Source organism: Sphaeramia orbicularis, chromosome 11 (assembly GCF_902148855.1).
Source record: "Sphaeramia orbicularis chromosome 11, fSphaOr1.1, whole genome shotgun sequence".
NCBI lineage: Eukaryota > Metazoa > Chordata > Actinopteri > Kurtiformes > Apogonidae > Sphaeramia > Sphaeramia orbicularis.
Window position 1 is genome coordinate 23906695 of NC_043967.1, and position 24189 is coordinate 23930883.

General features: G+C 37.1%; 1 protein-coding gene across 1 annotated transcript in view; it reads right to left on the reverse strand.

Annotated features, from left to right (window-relative positions):
* Nucleotides 1–24189, reverse strand: part of LOC115428430 (CUB and sushi domain-containing protein 2-like) — a 195798-nt gene that overhangs the window by 11289 nt on the left and 160320 nt on the right. Inside the window, exon 4 of the mRNA XM_030147474.1 lies at nucleotides 2958–3152. Coding sequence (XP_030003334.1) covers nucleotides 2958–3152 — 195 coding nt within the window. The remainder of the gene's footprint in view (nucleotides 1–2957; nucleotides 3153–24189) is intronic.

Sequence of the window (24189 nt, forward strand, 5' to 3'; positions counted from 1 at the left end):
AAGAAGAAGATGAAGAAGAAGAAGACGAAGAAGAAGAAGAAGAAGTAGTAGAAGTAGATTCCCTGTCTCTGGGTCTCCTCACTGGGCTGCCTGGGCAGTGATGGTCGCATGAGGATTTCATGCAGCATTGAAGCTTTTCATCAAATGGATTCAAGGCTTCTCATGCTCTACTCAGCCACCTACTGGATAAAAAGTATACAGCATGCAAACTTTTTACAAGGGCATCATCGGTTTGATGTGTCTATTTTTCCATACACTGTCCTTTAAGAAATGACAATGGTCATGAGGGAAAATGGAAACAATAAAACTGGGGTGACTACAGGGAATGTGCTTGTGTTGTTGTTGGAACGCTTTCACCCATTTTATTTAAAAATAAATCTTTCAACAAGTGAAGATTAGCTCAGACAAATCGGTCACAATCAGTGATCCGAAAAGACAAAACACAAGGGACCGGGGTTTCAAACTGTGTTTTGCTGTTCAAATCTCAAACCACTTTCTGAATCGGTCATGTGGTACAATCACCTGGCGAGGCTTTGGATGTCAGTAAATAAATCGATACAAGCCTCAACATGCACTTCGCAAAATATTCCCTGGATTACTTGACACACGCTCCGAAGCTCTGGTATGGTGAATCCCATTGCTTTTGTTTTACCGCTCAAGCCAGTTTAGAAAAAAATTATCAATATCTGACTGAGTGGTTACTAGGGTTGTAATGATACAGAAAAATTTCGGTTTGGTATGTTTTTGGTACAAGGGTTTTCAGTTCGATACGTTTTTGATACGTTTTTGGTACAGTGAAGGAGATCAGTGAAGTGTGTGTGTGTGTGTGTGTGTCAAGGTTATAATAGTTTGGGATTTTTCATTATAGTTTTGTTTTATTTAGTTTTGACTTTTTTTTCTCAAATTCAGTTAGTTTTTATTAGTTTTTAGAACAGGTTTGCTACTTTTTATTAGTTTTTGCTTTTTTCTAAACGCTTAGTTTTAGTTTTTTTTATATCTTTTCTCTTCTTCACCGTCAAATTCAAATAAATCCCAGACAGGACTCTGCTGCTGTCTCCCAACTTTAGTCTCCATGTTTCCAGGTAGAGTGGGAACCAAAAGACGACTCTAAACGACAAGTGACGAGAAGTGACGGACCGTTAAATATCATACGGTGCCAGCAGCTAAAATTGCTTGAGGGAAATAAATCGATTTCGTATCAATCTGATGTTAACAAAGACGAAAATGAAAGGAATTTTATCCAGAATTTTTATTTGTTTTAGTTAGTTTTGTAAGCACACAGTACAGTTTCAGTTAGTTATCATTTTTTCTTTTAATTATAGTTTTTATTTATTTCAGTTAACAACAATGTTTTTTCAATTTTAGTTTTCGTTATTTCGTTAACGATAATAACCTTGGTGTGTGTGTGTGTGTGTCTGTGTGTGTGTGTGTGTGTGTGTGTGTGTGGGGGGGGGGGGGTATGGGGGTGTGCTCTCCGTAACTACAGAAACCTGACAGTGAAACTAAGATATTTCGAATGTCCGACCCAGCTTCAGTGCCTTTGGATACGTTCACACTGCAGGCAAATGTGGCCCAAACCCAATTTTTTTGCCCATATGTGACCTGTATCCGATCTGTTAAAGACAGTTTGAACAGCACAAATCTGATTATTTCACATGTGACCCAGGCCATTTTCATATGTGGTCCCAAATCCGATATGTATCTGATATTTTGCAATGCGACTTCAGTTTGAACGGCCAGGTTGCATTTATCCGACCTTTACATCATTGAAATGCAACAAGTGTCACAATTCTGCGTCCCAGGAGGAGGAGCAGGAAAAACACATTTACTTCTGTAAACACAGTGTGGGCCTATGTGGTCTCGCATTACATCAGGACCTCTTTTGTGCATGTGGGTCACTTCAGGGTTGTATTCAGTTCATATTCAAAACTGATAGAAGTTGCATTTAATGTGTAATAAGAACAAGCGCAGAAAAAAATTGGATTTCAACAAAAAATCTGAGTTGTGCATTAAGACCTGCCATCTGAACGTATGTTGAGCCGCATTATGTGATAAATTTCCATTATGTAATAAAAGTTCAAAATGTAATAAGAATGTCACGTCATGTTGTAATAAAGCCGCATTATGTAATAAACTGACGCATTTCGTAATAAACTACCTCAATGCATTATATAGCACATTTTTTCGCATTATGTAGTAAGTTATTACAATTTGAGAAATTTATTACAAAATGCACTTGACACATTTTTATTTTCAAAAAAATGTAATAACATGGTTCATTTTGTAATAACAATCCAAATTAATATAATTTCAGAGCAATTTAGAAGAAATTAGTCACAGGAGCTCCAGGTAATATAATCAGAACTTTAACCACACAGTTTAAAGATTAATTTAGCACATTTACATTTTCCTGAAAATAAAAATGTGTCAAGTGCATTTTGTAATAAATTTCTCAAATTGTAATAACTTGGTACATAATGCGAAAAAATTTACTACATAATGCATTGAGGTAGTTTATTACAAAATGCGTCAGTTTATTACATAATGCGGCTTTGTTACAAGATGACGTGACATTCTTATTACATTTTGAACTTTTATTACATAATGGAAATTTATTACATAATGCAGCTCAACAATGTAGCCTCTGTTTACTTTCTGTTGTCATGTTTACTACCCTTATAGGCGCCCCAGCCTCAAATAAAGTGTTTTTTTTTTTTTGTATATAGGGGAACCCCTGCTCATACTGTGTGTGTTCCACTTCAAGGAACTGAAACGGTTCGGTACAAACCAGTGCACCGTCACACCCCACGTGGTTACTAATATTTTGTGTATAACATGTTTAATTTTAATGGTTCTGCAAATTCAAATGTTAAAGGATGAGATTTGTTGTTTATTACAGCCTTGACATGTTTTCCTTAGCTGTTGATAGAATATTCTGTACTTCTGTGTATACATACCTCTGCAGTAGGGCAGGGGGAAGTCCCAGGCAGCGGTACCCGCCGAGGTGGCAAGGCAGGATAAGGTGGTGTGACCTTCCAGCACATAGCCTGGACTGCAGCTGTAGCGGATTTTGTCGCCTATGTTGAACGTGGACCCCTGCTGATGGCCGTTGAGCAGCTGTCCCGGATTACCACAAGTATAGCTGGGCAAAGCTACAAGGAGAGGAAGGCAAAGTAGAGAGTTAATGCTAACAAGTACAAGGAGAGTGTAGAACCTGGTGACCAACACACCACCTGTTTAACCCATAAAGACCCAAACCTCCACCATGGAACAAAACCATCTACTGATCTAAACTGTTTAATACCTGTTGATCCACTAATTCTATCAATACATGGAAATAATTGTTGTAAATACAGTTTCTCATCTTTTCATGGTCATCAGATATGACCCATTTGGACGTTCAGAGGCTCGGTAGTTACCATGGAAACACCATCATCCTCTACAACAGGTCTCAAAAATGGGCCCGGGGGCCAAATCCGGCCCACCAAAGGGTCCAGTCTGGCCCTTGGGGTGAATTTGTGAAATACAAAAATTACAATTAATTTATTAATCATTTTAGTTCAGGTTCCACACACTATAAAAAACATCCTGTTGTTTTTAATGGAAAAAAACTGGCAGCTGTGGTTTCTAGAACAATACTGTAAAAAACACATCCAGCTGTAAATATATTTACAGAGAAACATGTAGATTTAACATTTTAAATATGTAGATTTAACATTGGATTTAAATGGTAAATGGACTGCACTTATTTAGCACATTTTCTACACCTTCATGGTGTCCAAAGCGCTTTCCAAAGCCACCAAGTCCTACTGGGAGGAATTTAGGCTTCAGTGTCTTCCATGGACACTTTGACATATGGACAGTCAGAGCAAAGATTCGAACCACCAACCCTTCGGTTACTGGATGAGCCGCTCCACCAACTCTACCAACCCATTAATTTACAAATTTAAAATGTTACATTATTAAATGTTTACTTTTTCTATAACTCTTTTATATATTAAAAAAAAAAAGCAAATACACCGTTATTTCAACATTATGGTCTTGTAATTTAAATGGCACCACATTGTATTTCAATTTACAGTTTTATTTTCTAGAAACAATAGAAATACATAATTTCTACAAACAAATCTGGTTTTGTTCACATACTCTTCCTGTAAGAACTACAGCTATATTTGATTTAATCGTTAGCACAAAAATATTTTCAAATAAACAACTTTGCATTGTATTGTCACTTACAGTTTTTTTATGTTGTAATTTCACAACTTTTTGGTGTTAATTCTACAGTCATTTTTTACAGTGCATACAGACCAATTTAATCTCAAGTGGGTTGGATCAGTAAAATGTTAACATAATAACCTATAAATACTCACCACTCCAAAGTATTCTTTGTCAATGTAAACATTTTCATGTCATTTTACTGTAAAAACACAAATAACCTGAACAAATACGAACATTTTGAAATGTCAGAAGTGCAAGTTTACCAATATTCTGTCTGTTATTAAATGTCTTGTGTATTTGTTGCTCCACTGTGATCTGTAAGTTGTAATTTACATGTGTAAATGAAAAACTGAGACATAATATTGTTAAAATTGCACTTAGTTTTCTTAAGAAATTTCAGTTTGTTCATGTTATTCACATTGTTTTAAAGGATAGTTGGTAGATGTAAACATTTTCATCACATGATTTTACTGTTTTCACTCTAAAACGTAGAGGAAAGTTTGGAGTTAAGCCCACTTCAGATCATGTTTGGCTTAATGTGGCCCCTGAACTAAAATAAGTTTGACACCCCTGTTCTGCAACATTTATTCCCCAGTAAAACCCATGGAATTTAACAAATGACAGTGGATGGAGACACTTGTCTTTATGTTCAGTTAATGATATACAGTATGTTGTTAAGAAAGTCAATTTTTTTTTTCAGCTTTCTCTGTTTCTGATATAACAGCCAACTTTACTCTGAGCTTTTATAAACATCTACATAATCAGTTAATTAAATATGGGAAAATACCAGATTTTTGCAGAAAAAAAGGCAAAATACAGAGGATAATATTATAATAAATATTGATAAATCACTTAAGAAAGGTAATATAGGGAGAAAAATTCATTTGGGAACTGCCACAAAAGTAGCACCAGGGCTTTATGGGTTAAGGTGACCTAAAACTAAATGATTTCACAAAATGTGAACCTAACTGTTGTCTGAGTAAGCTATATATATGAATCCAATTGAGTCTTTCACTTTCCTGCCAAACCTTATTTACCATAGGTGCTTACTTACTCACTCCTTGATGCTTCTGACCATTAAATCGAGTCCATTCATGTAGAAGCATACAAATAAATGAGCTGGGTATTGATAAAAACCTTGTCTAATTGCATGTTTTTATGCAAATCAAGTTCAAAATAAGTTCAGCCAAGATTTCCTAAGCCTCCTATATTCCTGTAAAAGACACGTGATTGTCTCAGCAAGATGACAGAGACTGAAGAGACTACACAGGCTGCACAGTCGTGTAGAGGCAAGATGGTTTTGTTTGTCTCAAAAATAAATCCTGAAAGCATGAATAAAACTGCCATGACAACACACACACACACACAGACACACACACACACACACACACGTACACCCAGTCATCCAGCTAACAGTCCCAGGCCAAGTCACACACTCCCACACAGTGAGAGCTGGCCAGAGCATGTGCTGGACTTTGGATGAAACTCAGTCTCTCCACAGGAACTGGATTGAACTCCAGAGAGAACAGGATGGCTCCTATACAACTACATAGCTTACAGCCTCACCACTACGCTCAATGCACACCTATTTAGCTGCCAGATGTCTTAACCTTTGAATGTTTTACAAAAGATTAGAACATCACAGTGGAAATCGGGTTATTTTTGCTTCATGGCACTTTATTTTTAGCTTAACGACAAAATTAGTTCGATAACCGTTTTAAGACAAATAGGACAGGATGATGTGGATGAATTTATGTGTCTAGAAAAATCTAATGGAGTAAATATATGTTATCCTCATAGTTAGTACATGAACGCTTTATATTAAGGTACACATATTCACCTTTAACTTTTTACATATTAGTATTACACTGTCACTTTATATATGGGCGGGGTCAAAGGTGCCACGGATGGACAGCCCACGACTTTTTCATTCATAACTTTTGAACCGGACAAGTTTAAGACAAATATTACACATAATTGGAAAGGTCTAAATGTCATCTTAAACATACTCAAAGGGCAAAATTTAGTTTCAAATATTTTTAAATGAAAAATATCAAAAACTACTGCGTCACAGATGGACAGAAAATTAACATCTATTTTTTGCAAGAATTACAAAGTTCTCAAAAGTGAAGTTCCTATGACATTATCATCCTAAAATGTGTTCAGTGTATACCTTAAACCCTCTATTTTACAACCTGATAATTGGTTAGAAGAAAAAAATATTTGATCATACCCCAATAGTAAGAGTTTTGATAAATGGCAGCGTCATGGATGGACAACAAAAGTAAATATCAAATTAAAGATTTTTTATTTCAATTATCAATATCATATACATTTTTTTAAACAATATTTACAACATACAAATAATATTAACATTATATTCAAATGTATTTTGCATAGATATGCAGTTATTAATTTTAAACACTGTGTGTTTAGAATATGACATAAATAACAGTCAAATGTATTTTTAATAAATGTAGTTTATTTTTGAGAGTTTTTAAAATCAACCCAGTATGACGGCGCAAAACTTTGTCTCTTTCCAAACATTCACACTCATTTCACAATTTTTTTCTTATTTGAAAATACATTTTCCTGAAAATATAAGTAATTACTTACCCAAAAATATAGGTTTGGTGTAGATTATTATAATAATCTACACCAAATGTTTTAACCTTCCCTTGACTTCGCCCATATCACTCATTATTGCCGTTGATGACCCAGTCTCTTGTAAAATAAGGTATTAATAAACACACTATAAGAACTAAAGATCTAATATGCACATGTAATGTATGTTTATGTGCCAACAGCGAATGGTCTATATGTGTAACTTAATAAAATGTGTGTATCCTAAAACTAAAAGTAAAATGTTATGCAGCCAAATACTCAAAATACTGGAAAAAATATACAATAACAGAATAACAGCTTTACAATGACTAATATGCACAATATGATAATACAGCAACTAGTGAATTAATGCAATTATGTGTTCCCATTAATACCGTATCATAGGAAAAAAAAATATTATGTAAAGCCTTCATTGTTGGCTTTTTTCATCTTTCCTCGTCCAGTACGCTAAAGCTTCTTTACAGCAAGCTCTAACAAGGACAGATCAATGTGTTTTTGCCCGGCAGCGAACTACACAGAACTTGAGTTGTGGAATTAACTGGCTGGTAAATAAAGAGACTGCAATCAGGTTGTCCACCCCTTCACACAACAAAGTCAAATTATCTGTGCTAGATTTCAGACATCAGATCATGTGTGTGCATCTCACTTACGTTACCTTTGCTGAAAAGAAGCATAAGCCTTCAGAGAAGCTTTGAATCTGTTCACACCCGGCATTAAAGTGCGCCTACACGACCATCTCCAGTGACCAATCATGATCTCACTTTTCCGCTCTATGTGCAAACAAAAAGCTCTTTTGACACCGTAAAACACAGCTAAATAAGCTCTGATTTCCTGTAGGTATTTTGGACCTGTCAGATTTAACAGACTGGCTTTTAATGTTTCTTTGCAAATGCATCACAATGAAGAAACTGTCAGAAAGGTGAATGATGAATAAAAGGATGTTTTGCTGCCTTTTCATCTTTAATAGTCAATGTTAACAAAGTAGAAAGAAACGACAATTACTGCTTTTAAAGTGAAGTGTGTTTTTACCTTGTACTCACTTGACTTGACTTTGTGAATCAATCATTGTACCTTAAATATGACAACAACAACAACTCTGAGCATTCCATTTATATTTATTGGTTTTCTTCTATGACATATGCTTTAGTGATGACTAGATCGCTTAAAATGTGAATAAATTACAACCACATTATGCAAGCTGTGAATATTCTATTTTCTCACTTGGAGAGAGAGAGAAAAAAGTGGCTGTCATCGACTTGTGCTTCAGCAGTGCTTCATTTATGACACACTCAGAGATTTATTTGGGCTTTTCAGAATTTTGAGTCCCAGGATGCAACTGCATGCATACTGCTGAAAGATTGTGGACATAGTGTGGGTCTATACTTTTATTATGTCATTACGTAGCCATATTATGTTACATGTGACCTTTGGACACACTTATACTCTGTATAAAGTTCATACAAGCTGTGAGCTCGGTATACAGTCTAATCTACATAACACCATGTAGCAAGGAAATTGGGTCGAGGCCCTTTTGGGATACAGGGGCGCCAACCAAGCCGTGGACTTATCTGCAACTTATGTAGCATATACACATAATGACTCTGAAGAAACATTAAATACACCTGTCATCATATGTAACTTGTAATCGGATGCCGACACTCTGTCAGTATGCCAGTTTACCCTGTGTGTGCCAAATAAATCCTTCTTTTTTGAGATGATCCACTGGTTTCACATTGTCTTCGGGAAAAAAATCTATGACAATAGGCAGCCGTGACCACCTTCAAACGTGATCTTATAGAGCTTTCCTAAACCTACAGTCATGGAAAAAAAATATTAGACCACTCTTGTTTCTTCAGTTTCTTGTTCATTTTAATGCCTGGTACAACTAAAGGTACATTTGTTTGGACAAATATAATGATAACAACAAAAATAGCTCACATGAGTTTAATTTCAGAGCTGATATCTAGTCATTTTCCATGGTTTTCTTGATAATAACCAAAATCACTTCAGTTCATACATCAATAGTTATGGCATTGTACTGACAAAAACAGCGCTTTTAGGCATTCCATGTTTTATTTTCTGTCTTAGTCACATGATACACTCAGGAGTTAGTACTTGATTGGATAACCATTGTTTCTGATGACTGATGGTCTAAGAATTTTTTCCGCGACTGTAATTGTGAGCCTGACGGCATGTTCAGACTGGGACAAAAACTAGTTTGGAACCTGAACAGTTAATTCTTCTTTGCAATCCAAGACATCATCAGAGGGTGTGTTATATAGGTTGTGAAGACAAGCAGGACGTAGAGGGAGTAAAGTCAGTCGTCGGCTGAGGAGACAAAATCATTTGGTGGCAATGTGGGCATCAACAGAACTCCAGGTGAACCTGAAGAGTACTATTTTTTTTTTTTTTTTTCAACTTAAATCTTTAGTGAGTTTCATGGAAAATTATAACAGTAGCCAAAAACAAAAACAAAATCCCCAGACAAACAAGATAAATGAGTACAAGACAAAATAATGTGCTTGGATAGTAACAGTCAGTCTATTGATTTTGTGTTGCTATAGTCCATTTATTCCACTTTTTATCCAGTTGTGGTTCTTGCAGTCTCAGTCTGTCTGTTAATTTTTCCATGAGTAATATTTCTTCAATTGTGGGTATCCACTGGCCCTTTGATGGAATGGTTACCTTCCCCCAGTTCCTTGTTATAGTTTTTTTTTTTTTCAGCTCTAAAGAGTAATTTAACCAAATATTTGTCTTTTTTAACCCTGTAAAGCCTGAACCATTAACTCTTTCAATGCCATGGGCCGATTAAATCGGCTTTACGAATACAACCTTTAAAGTGCCACGGGCCGATCAGATCGGCTTTGGAGAACACGCCACATTTGTGTACAAACAAACCATCCACCCCCATTTCTTTCTCACATTTCGATGACGTTCTTTCTGTGTCCCCCTTTTGAGAACAATCAGATGGGAATTTGAGGTCACGCGACCGAATAATATTTCTATATCTTTTTAATGTTTCTTATTCTCCGGTGTTTCATCAGAGGGAGCCCTCCATGCCGGGGGGCGGCTGTGGACTCCGGGGGCTGTGGCGCCTTCTCTCACTGGGGTCCGCTCCTTTCTGGTGGGTGGGGGTCCCAGTTGGCCCTCTCCCACTAGTTGGGATGCGGGGCTGTGTTGCTGGTGCCTGGTCGCCGGGGTCGGCGGCTGCCTCCTGGTGCGGATGGCTCCCTGAGACAGCGCCTCCTAAATTGATGTTTTACTTTTACTTGTACATTTTTGTTCTGGTCTACCCGTGCTCAGTCAGTCTTCTTAAGTATGTGTGAGCTTGTGGGTTTGCGTGTATATGTGTGTGTGTGTGTGTGTGTGTGTGTGTGTGTGTGTGTGTGTGCGGGTGAGTGGGTGGGTGTGGGTGGGGGGCGGTACTGATTTTTAAACTGATATGTAAAGCACTTTGTCCTACAGTTTTTAATGTATGAAAAGTGCTATATAAATAAAGATTATTATTATTATTATAAATTATGCAAATTACGATCAATAATGAATCGGCTGCGTCCGGTGCGTTTTGGATCTAATCAGCAATCGGTCGGATGTTACCGAGCGGTTTCCTGCAGGATTCTTCAAATATTATAAAAACGACGCGAAATACTGAAAAACGGCCAAATTCTGTGGCACTTTTAAGGCTTATTAGCCCCTTAACTGTCTGGCCCGAAAGAGTTAAATCATTGACAGAAAATTCCAGTTCTTTGAAACTGGAGCCTTTCTTGGTCCTTCTGAACAACAAAATTTTTATTTATTTATTTATTTATTTATTTATTTATTTATTTATTTATTCAAACATCATTTTCCATGTATGAGTTTCAGTTTTGTATCATATTTGATTAGGTCAGAACAGGTCTCAATGCTCAAATATTATTATTTTTGAACAAAAACAGAATGTAACACAAACATGTGTAACAAATTGGTAATTCCTTTTCAAAATTCATCATTAATGACAATCTTGTAGTGTCACTGGAAAGGCCTCTGGTGAATGAATTCCTCCCTTCTGGAGGATTATCCCTGTATTGCATGTATCTAATTGTATACATCAGGTTTTTCAAGAAAAAAAAATATCACACTGATCATGTAGAGGGCTTGGCATTATAGGGTTAAGAATGGTAGTATCCTAAAAGTTACAAAGACATAAAACATCAGGAATCAGCAGAATTGAATATCCCAATATATGGTACAGTACGTCCCAAATCATCTTCCAAAACACTGTAATATATTGACATTTCCAAAATATATGTGAATTGTCTACATCGTCTTCACCACATTCACACCAACACTCATTATAAGAGCAAATTAGATGCCAAATTAGCAGAAGAAATGGCAAAGGCCGACCTTTTCAAATGATGTGAATGTGGGATGATTCGCTGGAAAGCACCAAGGTTCTGACACATCAGAAAGGAGCCAGAGCCAGAACTGTGTCATTCTGGAAGCACTGAGTCACCAGATCACAGAACATCATGGGTGTACTCACACCTATCAACCCAGATCCATGCTAATACCAGGTATGAACAGCCAATTTCACAATTTGGATCTGAATATGTATGATATAATGGTGGGGTATGTCCAGAGATTGAAGACGAAAGTAATTTAGTGCTCTGTTCTGTCGTTAGAGACAATTAAAGTTACTTATTCACCAAGTACCATATTACTTAACCCATAAAGACCCAAACAGCCACCGTTGACCAAAACCACCTACTGATATAAACTGTTTAATACCTGCTGATCCACTAATTCTATTAATCCATGTAAATAATGGTGTAAAATACAGTTTGTCATCTTTTCACGGTCATCAGATATGACCCATTTGGACGTTCAGAGGCCCCGTAGTTACCGTGGAAACACAGTCATCTTCTATAACATTGATTCACCGGTAAAACCCATGGAATTTGATCAATGACAGTGGATGGACACACTTTGTTTATGTTCAGTTAATGATATATTTGACTGAAAAAGTCACTTCTTCATTTTTCCTCCTTTTTGATGTAAGAAACCTCAAGTTTAATCTAAGCTTTTATGAACATTTTCATGATCATCAAAGGTATGGCAGGTATGACTTCAGAGGTGTCTGTATGTTTACTGTACAAAAAGCCGTTAAATGTATAAAAAGATGTATTTCTGTTACTGGAGATAAATTATGGAATGACATAAATATACATTTAAAGATGTGTAATTCATTAATGGTTTTCAAAACACCGGTTTGTAAAGATATTTTCATGGGATATGAACAAGAATGATTTTTGATGTATTGATTGGTTACATATTGATTGGTATCCTAAAACTGATTTTGATTTGAATGTAGGCGAGGCATATCAATGAGGTTGACTTAAAATCATCCTCATTGATTGTATGTTCTGTATTATGGAAGATGACTGAATAGACTTAAACCTAAATTGATTAAATAATGGAAAATACCTAATTTTGACTGAAAAAAAATGCAAAATACAGAGGATAATATTCCAATAAATGGTGATAAATTATTTAAGAAAAGTTAAATAGAGAGAAAAATGTATTTGGGAACTGACACAAAAGTAGCTCTGGGCCTTTATGGGTTAATACTGATTGTCTAAATTTATTTAACATCCTCTAGTCATGTAAAGTAAAAAAAAAAAATAAAGGACTTTTTAATGTTATCTCTTCCACTATCTCCAATCACTCATCAGTTACGTAAACGGACATTTCAGACACTTACTCATCATTGTTGTTTTGTATCAAGAGTGTATCATTGCACAAGAGTAATTTTGAGACACAATATACTGTGAGCAGTTTAGTAGTCAATAGTGACAGTGATATCCAAACCCATTAAATGTTTTGTCACAACAATAACCCAATGTGAAGACAAAGCATTTCTGAAACTAACACAAAGTAGTCTCAGTTCATAAATTCTTTATGAGTAACTGATAGTACACAGTTACACACACAGCACCTACAGCAAGGCCCTCAACATTTTCTTGTTCCTCTAAAGTGCCTCTTAGATGGTAAAATCTGCAATGACTCACTTAGGGTGAGAGACTGCAGCTGCATGTTGCATGTCTAGCTCCATCCCAATCAGTGATTTCACAGCAGGCGCTTTCCATCATCTGTTGAAGGCCAAACACCTGCTCAGACATCACATTTTCAGCTAAATGACTCAGTGCGGCTGTACTTCTTTAAGGACCTGGTTAGTGCTCAGGCGCTCTCCCTCTGACCTAATCCTTTGAATACAAACTAACTTGTCACTTTTAGGCTCTGCTGCACCGTAGCCTTTATTTTGACCTGCCAAGGCCACCTTATTACAGCTTCCCTTCCATCACTTTCAGATTAGCATATACATAAGGACCTTTTCCTTTTACCATATTAACTGCAGGGAGGGACTTCGGTGGAGTAGTGCAGAGGCCACAGTACTTGTAGAGAACAGCTGGTGCTTCACCACTATTTTGATCATGGGAGGCTAGTTCAATGTGGCTCTTGTATTAACCCTTGAACACTTACACAGACAAGGAAATGCATGGATGTAGATTATTATTATTTCTGCTAAATATATTTCAGTAATAGTCTTCCATTGGCATGAACATCCTAACAGACTACACTCAGCACGTCACAATATTCATAGCAGAGCGTTGAATGTGATGAACACCAAATATGTTTTTGGACCTATGAACAGAATACTATTGACTCAACCTAATTGAAAGGAAACATTTAAACCGGTGATAACATGCACTAAAAAGAACAATAAATTGGTAAAAATCTATATTTTACAGGTGAAAATGGCTCAGATCACCACTTTTTAGCGTCTTGGTTTCTTTTTGACATTCCATCAAGTCAAATATTTAGTACAAATATGTCATGAAATGTGAATAAGAAATTATTGACGTCTCTACTCATGTTTGGGCGTGTTTGGTCCACCTTTCCTTCAGTCTGATTCTGCCAAAATGTTCATTTTCCAACGTATTTTACCACAATGACACAACAACCAAGGCTGCAGAGTTACTCTTTTACAATGAATCTCTTGTATGTTTAAGAGGCTTCAGGGCTTCAGTCTCCCACGGGAAAAGTCAGTGTGATGGCAAGAAAAAGTGGGTAAAATATTCTAAATATGATGATCACTTAAGTCTAAACTTAGTTTTTAGGTGGTACTTTCTCAAGTCGTAACATCAGTACAAAAATTCCAATGAATGCTTTCAGAGCCACTTGGTTCTGCATAAGTGTTTTTTAATTTAATGTCATTCGGATGACCCTGAACTACTCCTGTCACACATCAACACCCGAACATTCAGAAACTAATCACTTCTATTCCAGCCTCTTTCCGGCTTTGTAGCAATTTTCAGAATTATACTGTGGGTGGAGATACAACTGGGGTAAAGTTACACTTAACAACCATAGTCATATATTTATGGACAATAATATACAATGATGACTCTAATGGTCTAATGGAAGTACTGTATACTGGAAAAAAAGATTTGTGTCAATTAAATAAGAAACATTACACAAAAAATATTTCGATAAAGCAATGGTATATTTGAACAGAATGATTCAAACTTGTTTAATATTATATTTTATCCTTTTCTATGCCTTGGAAACCGGCCACTCTCTTATCAGCCGCTATAAAAGTTCAACTTTACTAAGTCAGCAAAGTTCTGTTCTGCATCACATTATGACTGTATACACTGCAAACTAATGTATTGATTTAAGTGGTTTTTAACAGCTAAGAATCTCAAGATACCTTTGCTAAAGTGTGTCTGCATCAAACAATTTCATGTTAAATGTGTGTGTATAAAAATGCTCTTATGCTGAGTTGAATTTTAACCCCTGAAAAGCCTGAACCATTAAATCATTGACAGAAAATTCCAATTCTTTGAAACTGGAGCCTTTATGGGTCCTTCTGAACAACCCCAATTTTGTTTTTCAAATTCCATTTCCATGTATGAGTTTCAATTTTGTATCATATTTGATCCATCGGATCTCAATGCATAAATACCATTATTTTTGAACAAACAAAAACATAATATAACACAAACATGTCTAACAAATTGATGATTTCTGTTCAAAATTGCCAAAGTTCTGCATCTTTCCTCATCAGACTGATCTCATGAAATGTATGTGATGCCAATTTATTGCAACTGGCGTGCTATACATACGCATTTTCATCCTTTCTCATGTTATTTAATGCCATTTGATGGCGTGTCAATGCACTAGCCGCTAATTGCTAATCGTGTTAACAGCTAACCCTAACCCGTAAACCTAAGCCTAACCCTGACTGCTAATCACGCTAATCACTAATCATGCTAATCGGTAACCGCTAGCACTAACCCTAACTGCTAATCGCGCTAGCCTCTAATCGCGCTAATGGAGCGTTATTTTACATGGCGTAAATATACACGCTTATAATGCGTACAGATAACACGCAAGTTATAAGTGGCATGTTATCTGTACGCAATTCATGATATCACGTTGTCCTCATTAACCCTTTGATGCATGAATTATGAGAACCTTCGTCAAGATTTTTTTTTTCCTGAGTGTTTTTATTCCTCTTTAGGCGTGAAAAAAACAATGTGATAGAAATTTTTTTAATGAACTGATTTTTTTATGGAGTTATAAAAATGTCCACTCAGCTGGACACCATGCATTTAATTTTTGAAGCAAAGAAACATGTATTTAAAACACAATAACATGAAATAGAAACATCTTAATACAGCTAATCGGATGTTTTCTCACATTTTTATCATACTACAGTCTACTCTCGTTATACCGCCAACTTCCGTTCACGGCCAAATTGGCGGTATAGCGAAAATGGCGTTACAACGGGTTGCGTCCATAATGTGCATGTCTTTACTATATGATGTCTATGCTGCCTCCGTTAACCCGTTCTAATTGTGTTTCTAAATAAATCTTGATTCTGTTATGTTGTAAGGCAGGGATCGGCAACCTTTAACACTCAAAGAGCCATTTCGACCCGGTTTCCACAGAAAAGACAACACTGGGAGCCGCACCTCGGAGGTGCCACGGCGGCGCACCTCGGAGGTGCCGCGCCGCGACGCTGGCGGTATAACGGTCGGGAAATCAATGGTATAAGTGTTGTTTGTGCATGGAACTGGGCTGGCGGATGGCGATAAGCGGAAATGGCGGTATAACGGCGGGCGGTTTAACGAGAGTAGACTGTACATTTATTACTCACTTCATGGTGATAATATGCAAAAAAAAAACTCTTTGTGTAAGAAAACTGTTAATTACAGTCTAATAACAACTAGCAATGGATTTATACTCAAACATGTTCCTGCAGATCAGGTTTATCAAGAACAGCGAAGTTACAGTAATGGTATGAATTGCCGTGTATGAGATGGTGCATAAGCGTCCACTGTGTCGGCTGATATGCAAATAAAACAACAAAAACCCTTGAATATACAAGAGAACAGCTGTAGAATAGCTGTCCACTGTAGTGACCGCTATACATGAAAGGGTTAATGACAATCTTGTTGTGTCACTGGAAAGGCCTCTGTTAAACGAATTCCTCCCCCCCTGGTGGATTATCTGTGTATTGCATGTATCTAATTGTATACATCAGGTTTTTCAAGAAAAAAAAATCACACTGATCATGTAGAGGGCTTCAAAACTCATCTATCAAATATGATACGTTCGGCGTTATAGGGTTAAGGATGATGGTTAATGAGGACAGTGAAGATGAAACATAGAAAGAAGTGTCTGGTTACTGGAATGTCCAACTTTCACTCATGTGTGCCAGTTCCAGGCCCATGATATTGTACATGCTGGTTTACTGGCATGAATTACTGGCACACCTAAATGGAACAGCGCCATCATTAATGTTATTAGTTACACCCGTGCTTTTCCTGCTATGAGAAGTCAAAATGTCTGCTGTGAGTACAAAAAAGTGGCAGAAGATGGCAGATGTGTGAGAAAGAGGAGGCTAAGCTGTGAAGGAGAGACGAGCAGGATGACTGATTTCACTACATTAAAACTGATTGAGGGCACAGCACTGTCAGTTTGGAGACGTGCGAGTACGTGCACGCATGTACTTTACACTTGTATGAGCGTGTGTATATGTGTGTGCATGTATGTGCGTGTGAATTTCTCATCACTCTCTCCATTTCAGGTTATTAGTTTGGGCAGTAAATTAAGTCTAATAGTACCATTACTGGTTCAATCCCTAGAACAGTCCTATGCCTGGATCAGTGAAGTGGCAAATACCTTTTTGAACCTGACTGAGAACCATCAATTTTCATTTTTTATCTTTGCGATGTGAATTTATCTGTCACTAATAAACATCAGAGGTAAAGAAAAAAAAAATCAAATCTGAGAGTATTTAATATGGTGCACGGAGGCAGTCAAGCTCAGAGCGGATAATGCAGCTGAAAATGCCGTCGTCGTTCAGTCCATACCTTGTTCAGACACAATAATTTCAACCAAAAATGGATTTGATAGCAGGCAGAATTTTGTTGCAATGTTCCTAACAGCGTGATAAAGCTTGGAAGTGCTGTGCATCTTTAAGCTAAAAATCCAAAGACTGAGGCAGAGGTGCGTGAAAATATGTGTGTGAAACTTGTTTGTCACTGTTTACTCTTTATTGCGCAGACAGATAGATAGTCGACAGAAAATAAACAACACACAGCAAGGTTCAGAGAATAAATGAAAAAAAAAAATAAAATAAAATCTGAATATTTGCAAGGAGACTTCACTTAGTTTCCATTAATTTCCTTCCTCACACGTGCGTTCGTACATCAGAATAATGTCATAAATTATTCTACAAGCTTTTTAGCTTTCAAAGGAAAACTTAGCAGCACTTAGTGGCTTCTGTTTTAGACGTTTCTTCAAGGGGGTCTGGTTTCTGTCATACTAATAGATTCAACCCCCTCCTTACACACAGACACACACACACACACACACACACACACACACACACACATACATACACACATACACACACCTAACCCCGGCAGCCCTTGGGTGTTCGTCATGGCAGGTCCATAAGTCACGAGGAACGCAGAATGTGACATGGCTCGTCCCTGGGGTCCGGATGCTTTAAGCACTTCCACTGCTGAAACGGCAAAGGATGCTCCTCGTCCATCAATGCATCCCCTCTCTACAACACACACTGCCTACGAGAAGCACCGTATGAACACGCTCAAGTGTGTACGACCCCCCTCCCCACACACACAGCATTCTGAGTGGAAGGATCCCTGCCATCCATCACATCATCCATCCTTTACATCACCTACTTATTTCCTTTTATTCTTCCCGTTTTTTTCCCCCCTCATTCCCTGTGACTAGAACAAAGGGCATCAGAGAAGGAGAGACTATGAAGCAACTCTCCTGTGGAGTAACCCTCGACCCCGGTAAGACTGATACCCTCTCTTCCTGGGTGTTTTCAAACCTGTTCCTCAATTTGTCATCCTTTCTTTCTCCAGGAGAGGGAATCATTATATACCCCTACATACTGCACATCCTATTCGTCAGGAAACTGTGCTTAAAAAAGCTTATGCTGCAAGATAAAGAGATCAGGAATGTATAGCATATTGAGGGGTTACGTAACAGAAAATCGGACAGATAACTGATGCAGGGAGATTAGTGAAGGACAGAAAAATGGAATTCTGCGTTCTTGGAAATCGTCATTTTATGTGGCTCTTAAAGCTGAAAAAAAAAAAAGCGCCAAATTTGGAAAATATACACCTTTTATCTGAATTTCTTTCTTCTTGGTCCAAATCAAAGGAGTAAATGCAAATGTATCGACAAATTTTCAAAGAGAAGAGTCAAAGAGAAGAGCAGTATGTCATGTCTGAGTGGTTCTTAACATACACACACTGCTGTGTAAATACTTGTGTTTGGCTAAAATCGGCATCGTAATGGTTTTTTTTATAAATAATTTCGACACACATGCAAATAATACACATACTGTACATATGCAGACATGGCTGGGATGGGGGTGGGGGGTGTTACAGAGCTTACGTTTGTATAATTTGTTACACAAAAAAGTACAGGACCATCAAATTAATATATATTTTTTAAGCAAACAAGATTTGACAGTGGCCCATGGCCCCGTTCCAAAAAAAGGATGTCCAGAAAGTCCCTGTACCAACTGTCTATATTAAAACAGTTGTGTTTGCGTTCCTTCCAGTTTACCATAATAATGCACTTTGCTGATAGAAATCCCAGTGACAGTATTATGTTCATTATATTTGATTTTATATTTGGCTTCTTATTCCCAGTAGGCATTCCACTGGGCATGCTGATATCTGCACATCAAACAGAAAAGATAATTTTTCAACAGCAGCACTCCAAAATAACTTCACAGATAGGCATTGCCACAGCATATGCCTTAGTGTGCCTTCTGCCCCACAACCATGCCAGCACTAACTGATTTTTTCCTTATTACCCCACCCTTCAAAGGGGTGGAAAGGGGTATTGTTTTTGGTTTGTTTTGTTTCTTTGTTTGTTTCTTTGATTAACACTCACACAGCAAAACTACTGGTTGAATTCATACCAAATTGGGTTTATAGATTGCCAGTGACCCAAAATAGATATGATTACATTTTGTAGTAGTAGGTTAGAGTTAGAGGTTAGAGGTTAAAGTAGGTTAAAGTTAAAATTTTTCTTACAAATTTTTAAAATCTATCTTTTTTCCCCCGTTTACTTATAATGGCTGAAATTTCAAATGTCTATAAAAACGTCAATTTTGTTTCCATTTACTTCAAACTCGACACATGTATTCAAATGTATGTAGCAGCAAAAATATTGGTTGAATTCATGCCAAACTGGGTTTATAGATTGCCAGTGACCCAGAATAGATATGATTATATTTTGGGAAAATTAGGTAAAAGTTAAATTTTTTTTAATGAATTTATTTAAATCTTTTTTTTCTCCCATTTACTTATAATGGCTGAAATTTCAAATGTCTATAAAAACGTTAATTTTGTTTCAATTTACTTCAAACTTGACACGTGTATAGAGGCAATTGATATAATGACATCAGCACATGCATAGACATGATGACATCAGCTGGATCGATGCCAAAATAAGCTACAGCGTGTGTGAGGGGCGGGGTTTGTTGTGCCTGGCACCACTTGTTCATTATATTTTGTATATAGGGTGTGATATAGGCTTGATGTAATAATTTAAGCTGTATAATTTCATACCTGACACATTTCGATACTTTGGTGCATTTTAGCTGTGTTGCATCCCATTGTGAGGCGGAAAGAGGAACACCAATGCCTCGAGCCCATTGTGTTTTAGTTGGATAGCTGGATAGTTAATTCTTGTTTTTGAAATGTATTTGTGGAATTTGTGCCCAGTGGCACACTGCAGCTTTAAATATGGTTGCATATTCTGGTACCGTAATTACTGTGGGTAATGTTGCAACTGCTATATAATTAACAAATGTGGTGGAGGACATGCTGAGATCACTTTTTTCAATAACAGAAGCAAAACAACAGTGGCAACATACTCAAAAATTCATTTAAACTACATCCTTAAACTAAATATTAACGATACTTTATGGTTCAAGTACCAAAAGTAAACATGAAAAATGGGCCATTTACCATGTGGCTGGTAATAGTGCTGAGTCATCTATAATAACACATCATCATCTCATGAGATTTGACATTTTTACATAATAACATACGAATCTTCAAGTAACAAGTAACGTAAGTGGAAAATATATTTAACAAATTAGCTGTATAAGAAGTAAAATATTAATAAAATAATGATTTCAAAATATAGTGTCGTAGAAGTATGAAATGGCAGAAAATGGAAATGCCTGTGTAAAAAAAAACATTTAGTTACATTCCATCACTGCCACAGTTGCATCATGGGCTGTTTTTAACATTGAGAGGAGGCTTACAGTGTGCATACAAACAGGTAATATGTAGTCAGTCACATACAGACAGACTTAGTTTTTTTTTTTTTTAAATTTATGTATTTATTTTCTTAAATCACGGCATTTTACTGATATCTAATCACACAGCCTGACATGATTGTGATTGTATTAGTTGTGCAGAAGACCTTCGGTTATGAAGTTATCAAAGAAATGAAGTTGCTGTAGTCTTAAGTTATACATTACGGTAAAGAAACAAATACTGTTAATACGACATGTTTCGCTCAAAACAATCCTAATCTAACCAAGGCCTCAACTCTCTAGGGCACCGATAAGGGGGGGTTAACATGACAAATTCATGGGGCCCAGCATTTGTGGGGGGGCCCATAGAGCAATGGAGGGGGTCCAGGAAAGTTGTGAAAATTTCGTGTAAGATCCGCTGTATAAGAGAGGCGTAGAAGTCGGGAGTCGGACGTTGAAAGTATGTTAAGTTTCAGTTTTGTTCTCCCGCTAGCGTAAGTGATGTTATGTATGGACCACACTCCCACATACACCCTCCCCCCACTCTGACAGATCGACAAGATACTGAATTTTATGAAAGAGTCCACAACGTTAAACCTTTCAAGGGGCCCACAACTGGTAGTAGCGTCCCTGTCAACTCTCTTTGTGGTTCATGTTATTCCCTTTCTACTCATCTTACTATACGCTCCTGCTCTACCTTTTTGATTCCTTCTCTGTTTGCTCGTAACTTCTTCTCCTTCCTCCTGCTATGCATTTGGTAGTGACATTGTGAGATCGATCCTAACACACAGGTGCATTAGCTCAATAAGCAGTTTCTGCTTTGTCAAGCAGCAATTCATCAATGCCTCCTGTTCCCTACACATGGGCTGGACAAAAGCTGGCAACACCCATCACTTCTGGTTAGAGAGGCTGAGGAATGCAGAAATTAACTCCCTTTTCCATCCAAGAAATTGATAGCATCCTAAGGTTGCATGTGAGTTAGTGTTTTCCCCTGTCCAGGTACAGAACTGTATAATATTTGATTCTTCAGTCATTGTCCCTGTGCTGGGTTGTGTACTATTTTTGTCTCTTCACTTAAACTTCAGGGCTATAGTAACAAACTCTAACTGATGACTGTTTTTGAGCTTAACAAATAAAGTTTTTCCAACTTGACAACAAGGAAAAATCACAAATTATAATGAGGGTTTACACCTCTGTATGTATGCACACACTTGCACGTACAAAACCCCTACAAATACACACTGGAATGAACTTCTGATATACTTATTTCCCACGCACACAACAGCAGGTGCAGTTAAAAAAAAAGAAAAAATCTAGTTGCTGTGTAGGAGGCGCTGAGGTGTGAAGGAGAGCTCATACAGAATTGATGGTTGCCGACAATGTCTGCAAAATGGAATAATGTGCCATTCAGTAGCCATTCACTATATATGAGACTAAACAAAGAGGGATAGGGGAGCATAAGAAACCTCAAGGAAAGCCAGGAGACAGATGAGAGAGAGGGGGGGCTGGGGGCTGCAGGGAGGAGAGATCAACACATCTGTGTACAGCCTTGACTGTGTCTGGCTTCAAGCATCTATATCCCTCTGGCTTTTCGGGCTTATCTCTTCACTGACATTAGTCTTTCAAACAAAAATCACAGAAAGCCTGTGGTCACTCCTGCCAGCACAAGTGTAAAAACAAAACAAAACAAAACAAAAAAAAAATATATATATATACTGAATCTAAAATCAATCTGAAAACATGTGTAGCAGGACAGAATAATTAGCTAACTAAATCAGTATATAGACATGCACAATGTCAAAATAATAATAGCTGCAAGTTTTGCAATATGTATTGTTTATACACCGCCTGAATCAGTGTTCTTTGGCTAATTACAACCAAACTGTAACAAGTTTCACAAGCTTCTGGATGAGGCTGAGGCTGTGCCAAGGTGGCTTTTATGTGCTTGTTTCTTCACTAAACATCAGCATTTTTCCTTTTTTTTTTTTTGGCTACTAATATGATTGTAATTTTCAGAAAATAGTTAAGCATCTGTGTACATCCCGATTGAGTTGCTCTCTGAAATCATCACACCTTTATAACCTCAATAGTGGCAAAAGCAACACATTAATCAAAAGTGTTGACTATAAAGAAATGCAGTTAGTAGCCTAGCATGCAACAAACAACCCATTATGGAACTGCCTCTGTTAGATTAGAATACTTATTGCATTGGTACTTCTGCTATTTAGCTATAATATTACAGAGGTAGGAACATTTGGACAGGGTACCTTCTTTGTGATTCCCCACAATAGTGGCTCACATGTCAAATTAAGCCCATCCATGATATGAGAATGATGGACTATGAAAATAAGATATAAAAATTTCTTTCTGAAAGGATGTTGTAATGAACACATTAACTTGTTGTTATGTATAGTCTCATTAATTAGCTTACACGTGATTCTTACCACATACCTCTGATTTCCTCCCACGGTCCAATGTCATGCATCTAAATAGCTTAATTGGTCACTCTATAAGTTGCCTGTAGGTGTGAATGATACTGTTTCTTCAGTTTTCTCTGTTTCTGATATAATAAACTTTGAATTTACTCTGAGATTTTATGAACACCCACATGATCAGTGAATTAAATATACAAAAATACCTGATTTTAACGAAACAAATGCAAAATAAAGATAATATTTCAATAAATTAAGAAAGAGTAATACAGGGTGTATATATTAAAAAAAAATAATACTATACATTTGGAAAAATTACCTTCAGTTACGCATTTGATAAGTTTTGGAATTTTCTTTTATGGGATGGTAGTAAGGTAGGGGATGGGTGGATATTTGTCCAAATTTACAGACCCAGGTTTTCATGCATGAGTGAGCAGGGGCAAATTGCACAGTCCAAGTTAAAACTGGTTTGCGCGAAATAGCGGTGGGATTTTAAATCCAATCAAAGGTCATGGGAGGGGACAACTAGCATCCATCTTGTTTTTCCACAAAATTGCCAGGTTACAGCATTAACACTTTGGCCACCATGTCAGTTTCATTTCTTTTCCCATGACAGCTGTTCCTGCCTTTCAAAGTGAATTCAACTTGTTTAGGCCTGAAAATGTTACTGAGGACAGGCCAAGTTAGGGTTAGGGTTAGGGTTTTTTTTTTTATTAATATACACCCTGTATAAAGAAACATTCATTTGCAAATTGCCACAAAAGCAGCACTGGGTCTTTATGGGTTAAATGTCGACATAAGACTACTGGAATCAGCTTCCACTTTGCTTTTATATATTCCAATCTATATTCAAAGCTAACAGACCCTCCACCAGACCTGTCGCTAACGTACTTGGCCAGAGGTCCATTTCCACACCCTGAATACAGCAAAACAAGACTACTTTGTGCCTTTAAGGACAAGAAAATAAACATCTACAATATCTCATCCGGTAAATTCTTGCTAACCAGAGATGGTCAGTGCAGTCATATCCATGCTACAGGGCCT